This window comes from Leptidea sinapis, chromosome 46 (assembly GCF_905404315.1).
Source record: "Leptidea sinapis chromosome 46, ilLepSina1.1, whole genome shotgun sequence".
Classification (NCBI taxonomy): Eukaryota; Metazoa; Arthropoda; class Insecta; order Lepidoptera; family Pieridae; genus Leptidea; species Leptidea sinapis.
Window position 1 is genome coordinate 7489431 of NC_066310.1, and position 22144 is coordinate 7511574.

Here is a 22144-nt window from a genome sequence, read left to right on the forward strand (position 1 = left end):
TGTAATGGGCACGGCGTATCAATTACCATCAACTGAACGTCCTGATCGTCTCGTCCCTTTTTTTCATAAAAAAAAAATAAAAAAAAAAGCTGTTAGGGTTTAGTTGTCAAGAAAATAAATAGATTCCAAGTTCGATCCCCGCTGAGCACAGTGATGATCTTTGTACGTCTGCGTAGTGCTGTTATATGTGTAGTTATTAAAGCCTATTTTTCTTTGCTTGTATATTAACAATGAATTTCGGCGGCGAAACAATCACTGCCTAAATGCGCTCTTTAAGTGCTGAGCATATTTTTTTAAATGAAAATAAGGGACAAGACGAGCAGGACGTTCAGCTGATATTAATTGATACGCCCTGCCCATTACAATGCAGTGCCGCTCAGGATTCTTGAAAAACCCCAAAAATTCTGAATGGCACTACAACTGCGCTCGTCACCTTGAGACATAAGATGTTAAGTCTCATTTGCCCAGTAATTTATGTATGTGTGTGTATTTATAAAAGCCTATTTTTCTTTGTTTGTATATTAATAATGAATTTAGGCGGCGAAACAATGAGTGTTTAAATGCGCTCTTTAAGTGCTGAGCATATTTTAGCCTTAAATCTTAAGTGGCATACAAAAAGATGCTAGTTAATGTTCTTAATGTCTTCGTGTCCACGTCATAATGACCACCATTGCTGTTCCGCATGGTATAACCCACATATAACATTTCAACTTGTCTTAGTTTGATTTCTATGGGAGATATTGTATAGGATCCTATATTTTCAAAGTCAAGTCGAAAATAGTTTATTCGCATTAAATCAAAAAGATTCTTCGTCAATGTGAGTCACTAAAATACAAATTGAATACATGCAAATATTATATATATTTGTATAAACTTTATTTAAAACAATATGTAGGCAATGTATTAATTTATATATAATACAAGGTTCAGCCATAAAATTTATAAAAAGTAACAACTTTAATACTATTTAATTCCATATTGTAGTGTCGTTTAAGTAATCATATTGTAATAAGTCTTCGACACGAGTCGAAAGACAAATTTTTAAATACATTATACCCCTTACATTAAGAATTGGTCTCCGCTGCGCTCCAACTAGATACCGCACTACCTAAGAACAAGCTTTTTTATTACGAAAACTATTAGATACTTGTGTGCGTGGCATTTTTGACATTCAATGGAATCTTTCAAATTTTGTAACATACGCTTCGTGTTATTTTTCATTGAAATTAATAAAAAAACAAAATGCTTACTGATAAAATGTAGTCCCAGTGTCTTTCTTATTTTTTTCACGGACGAGTAAAAAATAAGGACTCCGTGTCACCTTACATAACAGTGAGGCACCAATACAAGCCGGCAAACATGTAAATACATAGCCCCACGCATACACTTACAGTAACACAAGCCGATCGGCCGCCATTATGAGATTTGCCATCGTCTGTAACAGATCAGTTTACGTCGCAATAACATATTTTAAAAATGCCGTTGGCGTTGTGAAAAAGTGTAAAAACAATAATATAAAAGTATTTGTGGATATATGTTTATTTTAGGGGGGAAAAATTTTGTAACTGGTATACCCCGTAACCGTACACACACTAGCGTAACGGTGCTTCACTTGCTAATATAACGGCGCGGAGTCCTTCTCTTTTTAGTTTCTAGTCCGTGATTTTTTGTAGTATTATTATTACAAAGTTTTACTACGAAACCAGGCATTTTAGTTTCAATTATTAGCAAAGTTTAACGAAACATATCGCACGTCAACGTCACACATTGTTTGAGACTGGTTTGAGTACGCCGGGCTTAGTATTAGTTGCCGCACTAAGCCTGCGGTGTCTAATTGGAGCGCAACGGAAATGAATCCTTTAGTATAAGTTGTACTATTACTTAATACTAAATCTAAGTTACCTATACACACATCCTATGAAACTTAATAAAATAAATTGATTTTATTTTCTAGACTTTGGTCTAGTATTAGGCTGCAAGATATACGTAAAGGAACTAACGATGCGAGCAAGGGAACAGCTGAACCAAGCTGGCCAGGGTCTCTGCGAAGGAGACATCATATCCCGCATCAATAACACAGCAGTTACCGACGCCATGACACTGAAAGAAGCGAAGAAGTTGATAGAATCCTGTAAAGATCGTCTCAATTTAGTGATCACGAGAGAGCTGATAAGAGAAGAGACGGTCAGCAATGGAAATTACCAGAACAATTACAGTAGCTTAGGTGAGATTTCATTTCAATATGTGTTTTTGTAATGTAAAAATAACAGTCGTTTACGAAATGTATAAGAATGTTTTCTCGGAAAGATAATATGGTAATTATATTAGAGAACCGATTTATTAAATAATGTTCTATGTGCACAAAAAAGCAGCTGTTTGTTACGACTGATCTGCTGCAAAAGTGCTGCATCGATTTTGACAGGACTTTCACTAAAAGCAAAAGCAATGTTATGATAACTTTCTAATATTCTTCCGCATTTATCAAGAGTGGTCCGACTCTCTCTATTCTCCACGAACTAAAAAATTATCCATACTTTCGGTATTATTGTTAAGTGGTATAGAGTTTATGCACAGAGCGTTTTTCTGGGAACCAGCTTCTGTGTACAACCAATCTACGGAATCAATTAGCCAATATTTTTAATCTATTTAATATATTAATTTATTTAAAATATTTTTTAAAACATCCATTATACTTGGCGACTCCACGACTCTCCGAGTAGCCCTGGAAGTTTCTTCACTTTTGTTTGTAAGAATATTGGAGACCATTAAAAGTGTATTTAATGAAGATACTTATATCTTAATAACCTAACCTTATACCCATTATAATCTTAGTTGTAAATTATTTGCTTTCAAACTTCGGGTATAACCCAGTGCTGGATTAAGAAAGCGCGGGGCCCATAGCATATTCTATTCCGGCGTCTGCTATGAGATGAAAGTGTTAAAAACTTAATACTCAATACTTCTTATATTTGCATTTTTTGGGTAAATTATAGTTTAGTATTTTAATATGAAAGCAAATTTCTATAAGCCCTGTTTAAAATTTAAGTATTTCATCCAAATTAAAAAGCCATTTCGTAATAATATGTTGCAGCTTATGCTCCAACTTCTCTTTGGCTAATTACAATATGGCAGAATCATCAATATTAGTATGTAGTATGTACCAAATTAATAAATTTTACTCAAAGAACGCTTAGCTAAAGGTGGATTTGCAAGGCTTGGTTTTATTATAACTATTCGTATCTTCTAAAGGGTGGGTCATGTTTTAAATTTCAATCGGATTTAAAAAAACTTCGGATTATTTTCTCAAATTTCTATTGTTTATTGGAAAGGTTGCACTTTGTCATTTAAGAATGGAACACAATATAATTTATATGACTACCACGACTGGCACGGCAGTACCCCATCCGATCAATCCAATTTTTCTGTACATTTTCAATTGTTGTTTCGACTTGAATCTTTTCAATGGAACTTCGATTAAATGTTTCAACGCTTCAATGGTCTCTGGATGGTTTGCGTACCATATATCGTTAATGGTACTCCACAGAGAATTCTTTGTTTTGCTTTTCTTTCCAAATGACACCAGCATTTCGTCTGATTATTCGATTTTCAAAAACAGTGTGCAAATTCAAAAACAATTATTTTTATAATTCGAAATAGGCTATAATACCTCTTATTGAAAGTCAAAAACTACCCATTCGTAAGAGTAAAGTAAGTTTTTAATCTTTCCCAATTTTGTTCGAGCATATAGTGTAACTTACTGTCAAAAAATGAATGTCATTCTACCTTTCAAAGTCAAAGTAATCGGTACTTCAAATTTAAAACACTAGTCGGCCCACCGTTTAGAAAGAGTAATAAGTTGCTGTTATTCTCAACAGAAGCAACACCACTCAACTCGTTTCCCAACAACGGCAGCGAGTCTCTCTCATCACCGTACTCTAGCAGTGGTCAGAACCTCTACGTGGCGGCGCCGGTGAGAGGTTCAGAAAGAAGAGGAAACCACGAACATGAACCGCCTCGGCCTCCTCCGCCAAGAAATGATGGTAAGGAATTCGCAGTTACCTACTCTATAAGCATATAGGAAGGTTACTAACTTTTTATGGAAGAAATATATAGCTCAGAGGGTAAATAAAGAGTAGGTTTTTTTTTACGACGAGACGTGCAAGACGTGCCGGTTGTACCATGCAGTGCCGCTGAGGATTCTTGATTGCGAACCAAAAATTCTGAACGGATTCGCGGTTCCCTTCGTCGCTTTGAGACTTAAGATGTAAAAAATCCTGATCGGCATTGTATTGTAGTGGGCAGGCATATATAGTCACGTCTTATTGATAATATACCATTTTATTGTTAGTTAAAGTATATCATTGCTTGCGAGAAATATACCTGTACAGTTCATTAACATTGTGTGCGGATTGATACAATATCATCTACTGCACTTACTTTTTACACGTTTCTTTTCTGTTTCTTTCTTTTTTTTAACTTCCACAAGTAAGCCAAAACGTTTGAGTTATTTTGGTGCACGACCTTAAAAGAGCGGCAATAAGTTTCTTGCCACTTTTTCTCATTAAAGCTCAACCTTTCCGAACTGATGGTAATCTTTTTATTTCTTTCCATCTTATCATAAATAAAAAAGTCCTTGCACATTTGAATCCCAAAGTCGTATGTACGTAATAATAAAATAAGCCTATAAGATTAAGATTATAAAATTATATTCTACTTTATAACAAAAAAGGGCATAAAAAGGCATTTTTTTCTCAAAATTAGTTCCTTTATAATTCTTTTTGATGTCATTTCTAATATACTAGATACTACTACCGTTTCGGAAACAAATGAGAAGAAGCGGCGAAAGAAACTTTCCCAGCATTCTTTTTTTGCGCTCAAGCTATGTATAAACTTAAATCTAAATTATCGACGTTCAGTTAAACAGCTTATCTTTCCACAAAAGCCTCCTCCAAAGCTTTCCATGCCTATCTCTGTCTTTCGCAATTTGGATCTATAGTGTCTTGACATCTAGTCTGAATTAAATATGTCACTGTTATGACGTCGACAGTGACATTAACTGTATGACGTTGAGTGCTATATATGGAATGACAGTACAGCGGGAGCGCCAGTTCCTGAACAACAGTTGTTTCACCTTTTCCCCAAATGCGAGACATTACAGGATCCATGTAGGTCCAGCGACTCTTTTGACTTTATCTTATCTCCGTTTCATTTGTCACCACTTTCACCACTTTTTTCATGAAAATAAGGAACGAGCAGGACGTTCAGCTGATGGTAATTGATACGCCCTACTCAATAAATGCAGTGGCGCTCAGGATTCTTGAAAAACCCAAAAATTCTGAGCGGCACTACCACTGAGCTCATCACCTTGACACAAGATGTTAAGTCTCTTTTGCCCAGTAATTTCACTAGCTACTGGGCCTTACAGACCGATACACAGTAATGCTTGTACATTACTGCATCACGGCCGAAATAGGCGCCGTTATGGTACCCATAATCTAGCGGGTATCCTGTGTAATGGGGCCTCCCACTCAATGACTTTCTTACGTCAATACACCACTGCTAAAACACACTTACGAAGCCGAGTTAATTAAAATGTATTCTTTCAGACTATTACAGCAGTCGCCGGCAATTGTACGAAGAAGATGGAATGACGAATCAACGAAACAAACCACTGTAAGTAGTTAGTATTATAACTAATAAGATGCTTCTGAACCGTTGGTTGGAGAGTCAGAACGCGAGTTTGCTGCCTCCGGGTAATAGTCTAAGAGCTAACCTAATTCGTATATTAGATTTCCATTTCTTATACTTTGCGAATGGGTTTGGAAGGAATGTTTCAAGTTGGAAGAGGTAGGAAGAAATGGAGAAGGTCTTCATATAAGGACGCTAATGACACTAATAACTGGATGATGAGGTGAAACTTATATACAAACTCGAAACTCGAAATAGACAAATGCAGGCCGGTATACTAAATACGAGACAGGCAATAGCCAATTCCCGCCAAGGCATATATAGTGCTTTTCTCAATAGAATACAGGGAAATAAAACACACGTTTTATATTATACATTAAATTTGATTTACCTTTGAAATCGCTGGAAGCAGGTTTTCCATTGCCAATTTGGGTTCTGATCTTAAATCTGGTGGAGTACAATCAATCTCCATTTCACCCTCCGAACCATTGGAACTCATTTTAATTATTATTAAATTCATATTTATTAAGTAGGTATGTAAATAACAAATCAAGACGAATTTTCAGCTTTGTCGCCAATTTTTTTTATCATCTGTGCCGACAGGCAAACGCATTTATAGCTATACAGCCATGTAAACGCAATTTGTACTAAGCAAAGAGACTATGGTATGCTAAGAATGACAAAAGAGATACGATCAAAGAGTATTTAATAACCCCGGCACGCCGTTTCATACAACATTGCAAGAGCGTTGTAAAGTTCCTTATTCAAAAAACGCTCCTGGATATTTGGAATGGATTTGTTTCTTTGTCCGAAAATTCGATACTTCGCGTGTTCTCTTTTCGAAAATAATGACAATATTTCCATGCATGTTTGAGAAAAATATTTATTCTTTTTTTTATGGAAGAAGAGGACAAACGAGCGTACGGGCTATCTGATGTTAAGTGATCACCACCACCCTCATTCTCTTGCAACACCAAAGGAAGCACATGAGCGTTGCCGGCCTTTTAGAAAAGTGTATTCCTTTCGAATTATAGTCGTATTATCCCGGAAACACTTTACTGATGTTGGGGATGATATCATAATTTTCTATTATTTATATTCATATTGTCTAGATAAAGCCTCTTGCTGTTAGACAACCGATGAAATCAGGCCAGGTTTATTACTTGAGTGTGCGTGACAAGCTACGTCTTCCACTTGCGATTTGTATGTCACTTTGTGTTAGTGTGCGTGCGTTGCTCAAAATAATGGTTAATACTTTACCTCAATTTTTGACGACACAACTGTCACAGTCTATCTAAACATATAAATGATTTGTTATGTTTTAAAGTGATGGGAACTCACTTCTGGGATTAATACACAAATAAAATTTGAAAACAAAATTTATCAACTATGAGGTACTCGAACCCGCGACCCCTCGCGTTCCGTGCGAGCGCTCTTTCCAACTGAGCCAACCGTTCGAGTGAACACGTGTCGTTGATAAAATCTTGTATGATTTGTTCAACTCTCAGGTTGTGGAGATTTGTTCAACTCTCAATCTACATTCTACAGCATCTACTTTACAGTTGATAACCTGCTCAACCCCAATATTTGCATATTAGGAAATTGACTTGAGATGTCGCTCTTTCAAATGTAAACAATTTGTTATGTTTTTAATGGTAGTTCTGGTATTAATACACAAATAATATTTTGAACGCAAGAGGTCGCGGGTTCGAGTTCCGCATCGCTCATAAAATTTTGTTTTCAAATTTTATTTGTGCATATAAATGATCTGGGGGTTTTAATTTATTTTTATTTGCTCTTAATATATTGAATGTGTTTTGCAGAAGCGAGCCCCGGTTGATAAGTTTCCAGAAGGAGGGGTCGGTCGGGTTGCGATTGTGCGGCGGGAACCGGTCCGGAGTGTTTGTGTCAGGCGTGCAACCGGGAAGTCCGGCCGCGCTGCAAGGGTTACAACCCGCTGACAAAATACTTAAAGTAAGATCATTCTCTTATAATAAATAAATTGTTATAAAAACATAACTTGTAAAAAAACAAATCTCACAACTCTGTATTACCTTTGCACAGGATGCCGGGTAGATTATGGGTGAATTAGTAGTTTGTAAATATTACTATGTTTCGGTCTGAAGGGCGCCGTAGCTAGTGAAATTACTGGGCAAATGAGACTTAACATCTTATGTCTCAACGTGACGAGCGCAATTGTAGTGCCGCTCAGAAGTTTTTTCAAGAATCCTGAGTGGCACTGCATTGTAATGGACAGGGCGTATCAATTACCTTCAGCCGAACGTCCTGCTCGTCTCGTCCTTTAATATCTATAAAAAAATGTTCTTCTACCGTAAAAAGTTGTGAGATGAATGTAATACTAAATCGATCGATTTATTCAGTCCCAACTTAAGGCTCCTTCTGTCTTAAGTTATTACGTAATTAGCGAAACTACCAATATCTTACAGTGACCATATCAATATTTAATGTTTTAATTGAATAGATTAACTTGGCCCTTGCATGCAAGAAATTGTCTTCATTAAAATACAACATAACTCACAAGTCATACATATTATATTAAACTAGCGGACCCGACAGACGATGTATGACGTACACACGTCTTAAATTTGAAAAATCGGTCCAGACCTTAGGAGATCACTAAAATACGTAGGGTAATTATAATGCGACTGTATTGAGAATCTAAACCAATCTCAAATTCACTAGAACACTAAAAACTCACCAAAATCGGTCCAGCCATTTATGAGGTAGTTCAATTAAATATAATCGATAATGAATCTAAACCATCCTCTGATCCACTTGAACACAAATTTCATTAAATCGGTCCTGCCGTTTGGGAGGAGTTCACTGTCAACACACGTACAGATGAATTATATATATAAAGATTAGATTGTTTAGTGTGACGGCCCTGTCAATATTTTTATTTAAGACATTAATTATTTTTAATATTGATATAGTCGCTATAATGCCAGTTTAACTAATTAACTAGAACCCAACAGATATTTGTATCATTTATAGGATTCAGTACCCGACTGCCGTTCGTGTAAAAGTGGGTTTATATTTTTTAATATTATAAATGTGAATGTAAGTTTGTTTGTTACGCTTTTACGATGGAGCTACTAAACAGCGATGGAATAGAGCTTGGGAAAAGACATAGGCTATATTTTATCCCGGGTAAATCCATGGTTCCCGCAGGAATTGTGAAAAACTGAAATTTACGTCTAGAGCTATAACTATACCAATAATAGGTTTAGTTTGCAATAGCACTCTACCCCGAAATAAGATTCAAATAATATGTTGGGAACGGGAACAAAAACGGGAACCGGAACTAGAGTAGGACATGAGATAATCTTCAATTCCAAAATTGCTTATTATTTTTAAAAAACCCTTTATCCACGCGGACGAAGTCGCGGGCATCAGCTAGTTATGTCATTAATCAAAAAACACAGCGGAAATTCTAACAGAGTGTGAATTTGGACTATGAATAATATAAGCTAAGTTAGTTACTATGTATAAAGGAGTAAAATAGAGAATCTCTTATTTGACAGGTAAATGACATGGAAATGAAGGGTGTGACAAGAGAGGAGGCGGTCTTGTTCCTGCTAAGTCTTCAGGAGAGAATAGATCTCATAGTGCAACATTCCCCTGAAGAATACAATGGTGTTGCTAGTGGTCAAATGCGTAAGTAATCGTTTATGAATATACCAGCTGACCCGACAGACGCTGTGCTACCAATAGAAAATTATAAGGATAAATATCGTATTTGTGCAAACGGCTTTTAATTGGCTTTACCGCTTTATAATTGCCAATTTTGAAAAGAATAAAATAATCTACTATCTTTAAGAGATAGAGATATTCAACCTTCGCACGACTGGATGTGTGGCAGTCCGCCACAGTGCGGTTTTCAAGGAGCTTTCTTCCTCGTACTACGAAGCTGTGGAATGAGCTTCCTTGTGCGGTGTTTCCGGGACGATACGACATGGGTGCCTTCAAAAAAAGCGCGTACACCTTCCTTAAAGGCCGGCAACGCTCTTGTGATTCCTCTGGTGTTGCAAGAGAATGTGGGCGGCGGTGATCACTTAACACCAGGTGACCCGTACGCTCATTTGTCCTCCTATTCCATAAAAAAAATAGGCATATTCCATCGTGGACTGTTTTGTAGACCTATATAAGATACATAATTCCAACATACATTATTTTGTTGTATCTCAAAGGGTTAAGACAGGGTTTTCGTTCAAAGCCCTGATGGCTTATTTTTTCCGACATCTCCAACAAATTTCGTTAATATATAAAAAAAAGTATACAAAAACTTAGAAAATTATATACCTCAAACCTTTATCAAGAACCACGCTATCCATTAGTGAAAACCGCATGAAGATAGGTGCAGGAGTTTTGGAGTTTATCGCGAACAGACAGACAGACGCGGCGGACGACTTTGTTTTATCATATGTTACCATAGAACAAATTATCAAATTAAAAATTAGAAGTCCTTCAAATAAAATCAACATCACTTTATTCATTTATGCCAAAGTTAATACGTAACTATTCATCCTATCCTCCTCCCTACTCTATGGCTAAGTCAATGACCCTTACGTCTTACTATTTACCACCACTTTACGTGATAATTTGAGTTTAAATGAGAAGAAATAGCAAGAATTGTAACTGTGCTTGTAAATTAGTTTTTACGTAATAGTTGCGTTATTATTATTTTAGCGTTTGACGTTTCGTGATCTATTTAGAGCACGTTTTCAGGAAGACCGCGGTTGACAGGGAGTCGGGATAGTAATTTTCATTGAAGTTTTTGCGCCATCTGTTGCCTCGGAGGTGGTATTTGCCGTAGACAGAGGCGACGAAATACGTCATCGACGTCTAATATGTATAATTGTAGGAACTGTGTGATTTGATTACATCATAAAATGATTTTAAAACGAACCGGTTATTAATAATGCAATATTATTTATTAATTATTTCTGTAATTTTGGCAACAGGAGTTGTAAGTATATAGGGTTTTCTACAATTTGCGACTAACTGAAGTTGTATTGAACTATTCTTGTAGTTAACACATAATTTTTTATATATTTTCAGCGGGAGATTCATTTCACGTTAAGACCCATTTTCATTATACGGAACCGACGGACGGTGAGATGTCTTTCCGGTGCGGCGACGTGTTTCACGTAGTGGACACGCTGCATAACGGCACAGTGGGTGCTTGGCAAGTTTTTAGGATAGGTGAGATTATGCGCAATATTTTTAGGAATTAGGAGGTTCTTTAAGGGCATACATTTCAATATTTATGGAGGAGATTTTAGGAGAGTCATTGAAAAGAATAGAGACATTCCCGACCCATGGGTGTCGAAAGGGGAGAGTAAGGGTCGTCTATCTAACGATGACAACATGGACTGGCTAGACTCGATCGGACAAGTAGTAAACATGGGTAAATTCAAAAAAAACCTAACGCTAACCTAAAAGGTCGTGGGAAGAGATAATCTGTGTTTGTGATAAATTACCATCAAGATAAATTTTGATGCCATCAGTTCAAGAGACTACCAGGAGGCCTCGTTCTGAGAAGAACCGGCAAGAAACTCAGTTTATCCTCCCTTTACAGTTTTCGATTCAACAGCCATCGCCTGACGTCGTGCCCGGGCAGACACATCAAAAATCACCAATCAAAAGTACCGTTTGCAAACTACCGACTTAGTGCCGTTATGTAGATACATGAGAAAGTTCCATATATATTTTTATGAAAATAAGGAATGAGACGAGCAGGCAGTTCAGTTGATAAATGATACGCCTTGCTCATTACAATGCAGTGCCGCTCAGGATTCTTGAAAAACCCAAAAATTCTGAGCGGTGCTACAAATGCGCTCGTCACCTGAGACATAATGTTAAGTCTCATTTGCCCAGTAATTTCATTAGTTATGGCGCCCTTCAGACCGAAACACAATAATTTTTACACATAAAGCTTCACGGCAGAAATAGGCGCCGTCGTAGTACCCATAATCTAGCCGGCATTCTGTGCAAAGGAGCCTCCCACTGGTGTAATATCATTATTTTATGCCAATACGGGACGAGACGAGCAGGAAGTTCAGTCGATAGTAACTGAGACGCCTTGCCCATTACAATACAGTGCCTTTCAGGATTCTTGAAAAACCCAAAAATTCTGAGCGGCGCTACAAATGCGCTCGTCACCTTGAGACATGATGTTAAGTCTCATTTGCCCAGTAATTTCACTAGCTACGGCGCCCTTCAGACCGAAACACAATAATGTTTACACATTACGCTTCACGGCTGATATAGGCGCTGTTGTAACATAATCTAGCCGGCATCCTGTGCTCCTGTCCTCCCACTGGTGTAATATTCATAAATTTGGTATTGTTTTAGGTCGTAACAACCAAGAGGTACAGAAAGGCACAATACCAAACAAAGCTCGAGCTGAAGAGCTGGCTACGGCCCAGTTCAACGCCACCAAGAAAGAAATGTCCGGGAATGATGTTAAACACAACTTCTTTAGACGTCGGAGATCCACGCATCGACGTAGCAAGAGCCTTGGAAAGGTATCAGATAATCATCATTTTTCAGCCGGAAGTCTTCCACTGCTGGACAGAGGCATCCCCCAAAGATCGCCATGACGACCGCTCCTGCCCTGCAGCTCTCATCCAGCTTATTGCGACGGTGTTGACCAGATCGTAGGTCTATATGAGGGGGGCTACCAACACTACGTCATATGGTCGCTATTCTAGGACTTTACAGCCCCAACAGCCATCTGTCCGTTGAGCTATGTACCCTGCCTACAGCCACTTCAGTTTCGCAACCAACTGCGCTATGTCGGTAATAATAATAACAATAATAATAAACGGATCTCCTAATTTTCGATCTCGCAGGGAAGCTCAGAGCATAGTCCCCTTCCATTGCCCTCTGAGAGACCATGAGATTCACCATAAGGCCCCTAGTTAGCGACCACATCTGCGTCACCCATTAAATCACACTGCGTCCGTCCTAATATGCAATATCTCCAGTGACTGCACACAGTCACACAGTCCACACACTTAAAGCCTAACAACAGTTGCAGTGTATTGATTCCGGTTTAGAAGTAGAACTAGTTGTGGTGGCAGTTGTACTGCACTGTACGAATACTGGCGATTCCAGGAAATAGAAAGAAAAGAAAGAAAGAAAGAAAAAAAAAATATTTGTAACGTTAATGTACAACTAAATACAAAAGACTTGTTAAAAAATTTAACGTAAACAGGTAAATATTATTTTCTATACGCCACAAACTGGTCCCAATTTAGCTTGTTTGCTGGTTCGAAAACCAGGGCTAAAAGGCATGAAAGACATTTATTTTCTCAAAATTGATTCCTTTAGAATTCTTTTTGATGTCATTTCTAATATACTAGATACTACTAATGTTTCGAAAACAAATGGCGCTCTGAGAGAGAAGAAGCGGCGCAAGAAACTCTCCCAGCATTCTTTTTTGCGCTCTTTTCAATAAAAACATACAATATTGTACAGTCATTTCCATCGCTATGAAATAATTACAATCTAGTCCCAGGCTGTCCGATAATTTAGATATTCAGCTGTGGAGTAATAAGATTTACGACAGAGCCAGTTCTTTTAATAAACATTTAAATTTATTTATAGATAATGCCTGAACAGTGGCTAGGACTTTATTATAGAAGTGTATACATTTATCCTTAAAGCTATTATGTATCCTATGAAGCCTACTAGCACTAGTTACAAGCAATCCCTTATTTCTAGTGTTATAATAATGAAAATCACTATTAAGGGCAAAAAGGTGACGATTTTTGTGAACGTATATTAAATTTTCATAAATGTACCGACAATGAACAGTCATAATATTTATTTCTTTAAATTTTTCTTTGAGAGACTGTCTATAACCAAGCTGATATATAGCACGAACAGCTCTCTTTTACAGAACAAACACTATATCAATGTCAGCAGCATGACCCCATAGTAAAATACCGTACGTCATGATGCTGTGAAAATAACTGAAGTACACTAATCTAGCGGTCTTCCATTGTGCCATTTGGTAACATCGCCTTTAATATAATATATATTAAAATGATAGCTGATTATGGGTTGTACCCTAAAACTATTCAAAAACAAAAAGAAAGAAAAAGACAAGTGAAATAATTAGACAAATAAAAATATACTTACACGTAATTAATTTAATCCCGGTCTGTGGTAATTAAAAAGACAATAATAATTATTGTCTTTTAATATTATAATTATTATTATTATATAATAGCGTTAGATATTGTTGAAACAAGAAGTATTGACCATGTTTATTTTTCATCGGCAGGAACACTGGGATGAAGTGGTTCTCTCTGACAGCATCAGCAAGTTCCCGGCTTACGAGAGGGTGGTCCTCAAGCAGCCGGGTTTCATCAGACCTGTAATAATCCTCGGAGCTGTTGCCGACATCGCTAGAGAACGACTTTTGAATGAAAACCCGGACAAATTCGCCTCACCAAGTGAGATATATTTATCAATTAACCTCCTTGGAGTATACCTACATATTCATTATATATTTGGTTTTATGGTACACCTGAAGCTATTACTTGGTAGACCTTAATTATTTTACAAAATTAGTTTGAGTAATTCTCGCAAGTTGAGGCAGGGACGCAACCGTTTCATATTAACGTATGCATGACGTAAACAAGTATTCGTACAGACAGCATGTAAAAAATTTACCTGTATTATTTTTTTACTCATTAGTTTAATGTATATAATGTGGCTGATAAGTCACTAAATACGTCTTATTTTAATTTTATTTTCTGAATTTTATCCCAGTTGTTAATTTTTTTTTCTTGTTTTTTAATTTTGTTTTACAAAAAAGAAATAGCAACTATAGAAAATCAAAAAAATTTGGAAAATATCCAGCAAAAAAAGGAATTTTATATGTTCGATTTTAACGATATGCATTAATATCCGTACTCCACTTTTGCAAACGGTGCTAATAATTATTAAAGTGTCAGCTGTCACCTGACGTCACTAAGATGGTGGCCTGTCCCTCTCTCAACTTGCGAGGACTATAGTTACCTCGATCGAATGCAGGATATTTGACATAGACGTTTGTCATTATCCCTCTACACTTATGTTAAATATATTGGATTTTTATTGTGACAGAAATGGACAATACTTTAGAAGACAGTAAGAACAAATCTTCGGGTATCATTCGGCTATCCAGCATACGAAATATAATGGAGCGCGGTAAACACGCTCTCTTAGACATAACACCAAATGCCGTGGACAGACTCAACTATGCGCAGTTCTATCCTATTGTGATATTCATGAAAGCCGATAATAAGCATATCATCAAGAGCTTGAGGGCGGGGCTACCAAAGTAAGTACTAAAAGCTAACGGAACAATTTAATTTTAAGTGTGTACCATTTTCCAGCGGAGTAAAACCTTCTAAAAGTAATCTACGGATGCACTGTATAATATCTTTTCCAATATAATATGAATCAAATAAATGAAATGATGGTTACACAAATTAATATGAAAAAAAAAATTTATGAACAATGCGGGACTCGAACCCGCGAACTCTTGTGTTCGTGTGAGCGCTCTTCCACTGAACCAACCGTTCCAGTGACTTAAAGTTGTGTAATTAATCAGTTGATATTTTGTGTCATAGGTATAGCCTAATAGAGTTAGTGCAGGGGTGTAACTTTGTCCCTTTAACGTCTACGTGAGGTGAATATGCCAACGGTACCTTTGATTGGTGGTTTTTGATGTTTCCGACCTAACGTCACTTTGACGTCACCAAGATGGCGGCCTGACCCATCACAACGCACGGGGATTATAATTTGAACATAACTATCCATTAGTTTTAATGAATATGCATTTTATCGTCCGGCTTTTAAGTATTCTAATTAATTTGATTATTTGAATTTTAACGACCGTACCACTAAAATCTTTGTGGCACAGCATGTCAACCACGTGGCATCCACAGTCCAATTATCAGGACATTTCTTCCATATTCCGCACTATACCGGTATGAACATTTTTCCGTGGTATTGGCAGGTCAAAATCGTCCTAAATCGACCCGTATATTTGTTTGTTCTTGCACCCTGTAAAAACAAAAATTCGTATTAGAAACAAGTAATTATTCAATTATGTGTCCACAGATCAGCGCACAAGTCTTCAAAGAAGCTTCTAGAACAGTGCCAACAGATGGAGCGAGTGTGGGGCCACGTGTTCACTCACACAATCACCTTGAGTGAAGCCAACCAAGGTGCGTGGTTCAGCAAACTGTGCGATCTGGTGCACAGGACCCAGCAACAGCAACTGTGGGTCTCGGAAACAAAGGTGATTATTGTATTATTAAGTAATATAATTAGTATTGATAAAGAAATTCTTGTTGAAATAAAGCTATTAAAATGGACAATTTTTTAAAGGATTTAAAACACAACTGATGTTAAAATTACTCATGTTGGAAAATCTATTTGAATATTATTATTATTTTCTCAGTCTCAGCAGAGTCATGTCAAGCTGACTGCGAACTGCAATTGTACAAGTGTCTAATTACTGATTTTATCTTTGATTTTTTTTATAATTAAATAGAAAACGGTTTTATATTTAATGTTAAATAAGCGCGAATGAAAATAGTTTTATTTCAATGTGACAATTTTATCATAGAATTAGATTAATTAGAATAAAGTTTAAAGTCACAGATTAGAGAAACAAATCGCAAACATCCGTAAGAGCAAATCAAGTTAAAATTAATTTCAAGCGAGAGATACGTTTAAATTAAAAAAAAAAATACTAACGAGCACATTATTTAACTGGTACCTTTGAAAGCTGATAGTTGATTCGGTCCTTGCTGGGGACAGTCTTTTTGACAACCTTTTAAAAATGTATGAAGCTTGTCACATAGAAAAAAAAAATACGGGTCGCGCTTGAGTGCCGGGTTAGGGAATAATTTCGCACGGATTTTTTTATTTATCAGTATAAAAGTACTAGAATTTATGTGATTTAAAACAAAATTCATTCAAGTACTTGGATAAAAAATTAAACACTTCAGAACTATTGCAATTATTTAACATTAAAAAGTTTATCTCTCAGAAAAATCAACTTTCATCCATAATATACTGTAAAAATGTTTCACGGCCGAGATTCGATCCCTCGACCGTATGACGACTGGTCCTATGACCGTATGATCATTAAGTTGAAATAGCCGAACTGTAATAGTATATATTTAGAAATATAAATCTTTCATCTATAATTTCAACGACTGTCTTACGAATTTTCGATCAGGCCACGTGTCCTGACGCGAGTTTAAAATTTTATACCCATCCCAAGAAAAGTGCTGGACGCCGCTAAAGAAGTTATCACGTCAAAAAAACAAAAATTAACAGACAAATAATCTACTTCTCATTTGCCCTGCTGCTCAAAACTGTAATCGAAAAAAGTGTATTTTTTTTGTATCGTACATTTTTTTGCCCGATCAAACACCTTAGAAATGAATTTTGATGTAAATTTTTCACCCGCATGTTTATACGAATTCCGTTTAAAGTTAATTTCGTGTAACATTTTTAAATAATATATTTCAATGTTTTCTATAATTAACATAAATTTTATCAATAATAAATAATTTTGAAAAAAGACAGCCTTAGTTATAATCAAGCACCTACATTTCGATTTGTTTCTTTATTATGTAAGTTTATCTACCTACATGTTAATTTTTCAAAGAATTTGAGGTTATGTGAAAAATGTGGGCTTAATAGAAATATAGGATTTACTATTATACTGGTATTCTATTCACAAAATATAATAAAATGTTTCATTTTTCTTATGAAACGCCAAAGTATAATATGCAATGTGATAACTACAAAATGAGAAAAAAAAAATTTTTTTTTTACTACTGGCAATTTTCATTTTGCTTTCATATATGTTTTGTTTTGTATGTATCGTTCTGTTAAATATGTTTCATTATTTATGTATCGCAGAATATACTTTACTTCAAGATGATCGCTAAGATGCTGGGTGCATTTGGTAATATATGTATGTGGTATAATATGTTACTATGTCAGTGTGGTAGAATTTGGAAATATTATTAGTGTTGCCATGTTAGACTGAATCTACAGGGATTAAAAATGTAGTTTTTATTATTTTATGTTAAACAACGAAACTTAAACTTACAGCTAATTCGAGTAATACCGGTTTATAACTCGAAATGAATTAAGTACACAATCTTTGAAAAATTTAGAAATTTAGGATTTGGGACAATGTCGTCTCTAAATCTAATATACTAATCATATTTCCAAATTCTATCTTTCTCATTGTCAGCGTATTAACCAATTTCTTTTCTGTTGTCTTGCGGCGGTGTAGCACGTTGAAATGGTGTCGGATATATACTTCCCCGTCCCTCCATCCCAGTACCCCGCCTTCTATCCCATTTCATACCCCATCAAGTTTTATCCCCAAGCCCCGCAACCGATCCGCTCACCAAACATTCTTTCACCAAACTCTAACACCACTAAACGCCATGGTCAGTTGTACGACGCTAACAGAAATCATGTAATACCCTACTATTACTCGGAGACATTAAACCCATGCATGCCTAACAATATGTATATGACTAACATGAGCAACAGGCCAAGACCTTTAAACTACCCCTACGATGAAAGGTCGAAACTAAATACTCGATTGCAAAATTCAAGTTTAAGTCCACAGCTTACGCGGATATTTAAACCGCCGCAAACATTTAGACCGTATAGCGTTTTGGAAACATCAGCAAAACCAGCTCCTATAGCTCAGCGGCCGACCTCAGTTGTTCCTATAACAGACCAGTTTAGACCAGCCTCAGCATTTTTCCAGAAATTACCGGAAAAATCCACTGAGGTCCCGGAATGGAAGGCGCGTCTCCAAAAGGAAATCCAACCGATAGAAAGGCCTGTACGTATTTGCCGGATACCGAACTGTAATTGTAATCAAAAGTCGTTTTTAAACACGACCAGGTTGAGTGAATCTCGTACCTTACCTTCCATGTCCAAGTCGTTGAATAAAGCAAAAAATTTGTCATTGCCAACTCTTAAATTGGATGAATTGGACAAAAATGACAAAGAAATCGTGGTCGAAAGAGATATAACAGTTGATAAGTCAATATCTGAACAGCATTTAGGTTATGTTTAAATAATTGATTTTGGAAACTAACATCTATTTTATCCTGTTATGTTTGTCGTTTGCTTTTGGGTTTCTTGTAAATATACAACGAAATTGTTGGTATATTTTGGTTTGTTCGCTTCTATTAATGCTTATAAAAATAGTTTCGCCTTGATATACCTAAGGTTTGTTGATTCCTTACTATTTTAATATTTATTTGACTTGTATAAAAAGTTTGTATATTATAATCTATTATAGATTTAACCTTTTTTGCTTCGCTTTCCTATTTCATATTTTTTTTTCGATTTTTTTTAGTTTTGTTATAATTTAGTTTGTAAATATATTACCCACAAATACCAGTGTTTATATCACGTTTGTTTTTAAACATCGACATTCACTATTTATTCACATTATTCACAACCAAAATTATTGTAATTGAAAAATAAATCTGCGCATAGTGAATGTGGATGTTTAGTGTGAACCCAATGCATTAATCATTCACAGACGCTAAAATTATTTAGTTTCTGTACCTATTTGACAATATCATTCATTTGTCTTGTCTTATCACCCCATTCCATAACCCACCCTCGACGCCGCTGCGATTTGAAAATGGCCGACCTAAACAAAATGGCGCGTTAACATAAAATGGCGGTGAATTGAAAATAACAGCGCCCTGAGCCATTGTCGGATGACTTCCTATTCTCAATGTCGTCGAGCACGGAGAACAGATTGTCGTACGCCTCTAGTCCAGAGAGTGATTTGGAAGTGAGTCCACCGCCAGCTCCGCGACTTGTGAAGTCGTCCTCGGATCCCTCTATCGCTACGACACAAGACAATATGGATAGAGATGAAGACATTAACCACATGAACGACACAGTGCCCCCTCCATACACGGTTCGTATTAATTGTTTATCTCATCATTTTAACCTTTAACAGTAAAAAGAGCATCACAATAGGTTCGTTCATTCAGGTTAAACATGCTATTAAATATTCATCGAAAATTAAATCATCTTTCTGTAATCTTTTCATGTATCATGATTATATTATTGTTTCGTATTTATAAGTCTGGTTAATGGCAAGAATTTTCGATGTTTTATTATTTCAATTATGTATTCACATGTATGTTAGTTATTATTAGTATTAAAATCCAATAAAATTTTCGAGTAATATAAAACTGTGTTAACTTTCTTGTTTAATTACAGCAAAACGCGTACGATAGTAAATACGGCTTTTCGTCGAATACAAATGGTCAGGCTAATAACGTAGGTCACAACCAACACATGTCACCTGCAAGTAGCGAGGTGCCACCCTATCAGTCACAGTCGCCACCACAGTCGCCATTGTATGGGACCGGTATGTATAATGTACACCTTTACCTTTATGCTTATTATGTTTTTTTTTTTTTTTGAGAGGAGGCAATACAGTTACGTATTTACGCCCCGGAACGCGGCGTAATATGTCGGACTCGAGTGTCGGAGTGTCGAGTAGCGGACACCCCATACCGACTAAAACCTCCTCTATGCTGTTAGCCATGCTTTTACAGCGACATAGGACATGGGCCGTGGAGGCCGCAAAGACTACGCAACAACAGTCGCGGGGCGTCTCCTAAGGAGACTCGAACCTCGGCTATTGTTGATGCAAACACAACCCTACTACTACTACGAGTACCTGCTTCTTACTACTAGTAGGTAGACCCTTGCTCAGCCGGAGTTCGGAGAATCTTCCGGTTTTTCGAGTATCGCTCTTGTGAAAGAAATGGCCTCATATTGCAGTGTGTTTAGGGTTATTTATTGCCTCATAGCAGAATCTAAATAATTTTCGCCCGGGGGAATTAAATATTAAATTAAATATTAAAGTTTAATTGTTTATCTTATTTAATAACCTCGTTTCATAATAATTAGGAGAACCAAAGTCACTGACATAGCTTAAATGATTGCGTAACTGAAGTGCACTCATAGTTCGACGGTTAGATGGCCGATGGGGCACTATAGATCTTGAACGGCGACCACGTACCAGTAGACGCAGTGTTGGTAGGCCCCGCACTAGATGGACCGACGATCTGGAAAGATCGCCGGAATACATTGGATGAGGGCAGCGCAGGACCGATCGTCGTGGAAATCTTTGGGGGAGGCCCAGCAGTGAACGTCGTTCGGTTGATGATGAAAGTTTAAACCTTTCTTCGTTTACTTTCAAAGAAGGAAATGCTGAAGTGGTGTTAATGATTCACGATGGGTGATAATAGATTGACTTCATTTATAAGAGCTAATGCAGGTGGAATTAGTTCGGCCATTGGCCTAGGAGTGCATTCCACGATTGAACTGAATTGTGGCGAAAACCTGAGTATCAAGAATAAAAGACAATTTTATTTGTTTTGTGAGAGTGAGATGCCAGATTAGTATGTCGTATTCGCAGCTAATGGATATTCCCAATCTTTATTAAGTCTGGGAGACTACAGTGTTTGTATTTGTTTTTATGAAAAATAAGGGACGAGAAAAGTAATAACTTAACAGGGGTATCACAATGTAATGTAAAGTGAAAAAAAGCACGCATGCTTAAGCATTATATATTATAGATTACTAGCTGACCCAGCAAACGTTGTATTGCCGATATTAAAATCGCGATATAAAAGTAACTGTTGATCGTAGATGGGTGAAAATTTGAAGTTGTATGTATTTTTGAAGTTGACTCATAATCAAATAAATTTTTAAAAAAATGTCAAAAAAAAAAATTGAGTGGACCACCCGATTCTCAGACCTACCCAATATGCTCTCAAAATTTCATGAGAATCGGTCAAGCTGTTTCGAAGGAGTTTAACTACAAACACCGCGACATGCGAATTTTATATATTAGATGAGCCTTAAAGCGATTAATTAGACCAAATCTGTTAAAAATATAACACTCTACTCCATTTTAAAAGCAAAGCTTAGCTACTTAGCAGTGACAAAATTTATGTTAAACCCTAGGTTAATTTTTTTATAGCTTCTAGCTGACCCGACAGACGTTTTTCTATACATAATAAATAAAATACTATTTTTTATGAATTTATCAAGAATAGGTAAAAGATGAAATAGGTAACATCAATTAAGAATTATTTCGTAAAATATGCTTCCTGTTGTTATAATGAAATTGTTTCACAGCAGAACTGTCAAACCCTGCGTCAATAAATTCTCTCATAGAAATTATGCCCACACAAAACAAATATTGGAAATGAAAATAATTATGAGTCCCAAATCAAAATAAAAACTATCTAGGACTAAACTGCATTCCATGAAGTAATTCCCATTAAAATCCGTACATTACGGTTACTTTACCAGTTCACTGAAAAAAACATGG

The 22144-nt window shown here is 36.4% G+C and overlaps 1 protein-coding gene across 11 annotated transcripts in view; it reads left to right on the forward strand.

Moving 5' to 3' along the window:
* Positions 1 to 22144, forward strand: part of LOC126977821 (tight junction protein ZO-1) — a 159286-nt gene that overhangs the window by 118903 nt on the left and 18239 nt on the right. For 9 of the 11 annotated variants that reach the window (XR_007732437.1, XM_050826422.1, XM_050826430.1 and 6 more), the window contains 12 exons: positions 1955 to 2224; positions 3876 to 4040; positions 5607 to 5673; positions 7512 to 7662; positions 9234 to 9366; positions 10771 to 10914; positions 12067 to 12239; positions 14006 to 14177; positions 14833 to 15049; positions 15835 to 16015; positions 19481 to 19705; positions 20014 to 20164. Coding sequence is in view for 10 of the 11 variants with exons in the window: in XM_050826422.1 (XP_050682379.1) it covers positions 1955 to 2224; positions 3876 to 4040; positions 5607 to 5673; positions 7512 to 7662; positions 9234 to 9366; positions 10771 to 10914; positions 12067 to 12239; positions 14006 to 14177; positions 14833 to 15049; positions 15835 to 16015; positions 19481 to 19705; positions 20014 to 20164 (2049 nt within the window). In the remaining variant the exon portion in view is untranslated. Of the gene's footprint in view, positions 1 to 1954; positions 2225 to 3875; positions 4041 to 5606; positions 5674 to 7511; positions 7663 to 9233; positions 9367 to 10770; positions 10915 to 12066; positions 12240 to 14005; positions 14178 to 14832; positions 15050 to 15834; positions 16016 to 18037; positions 19706 to 20013; positions 20165 to 22144 lie in introns of those variants that run through there. The other 2 variants (XM_050826432.1, XM_050826429.1) reach the window with 2 other exon arrangements.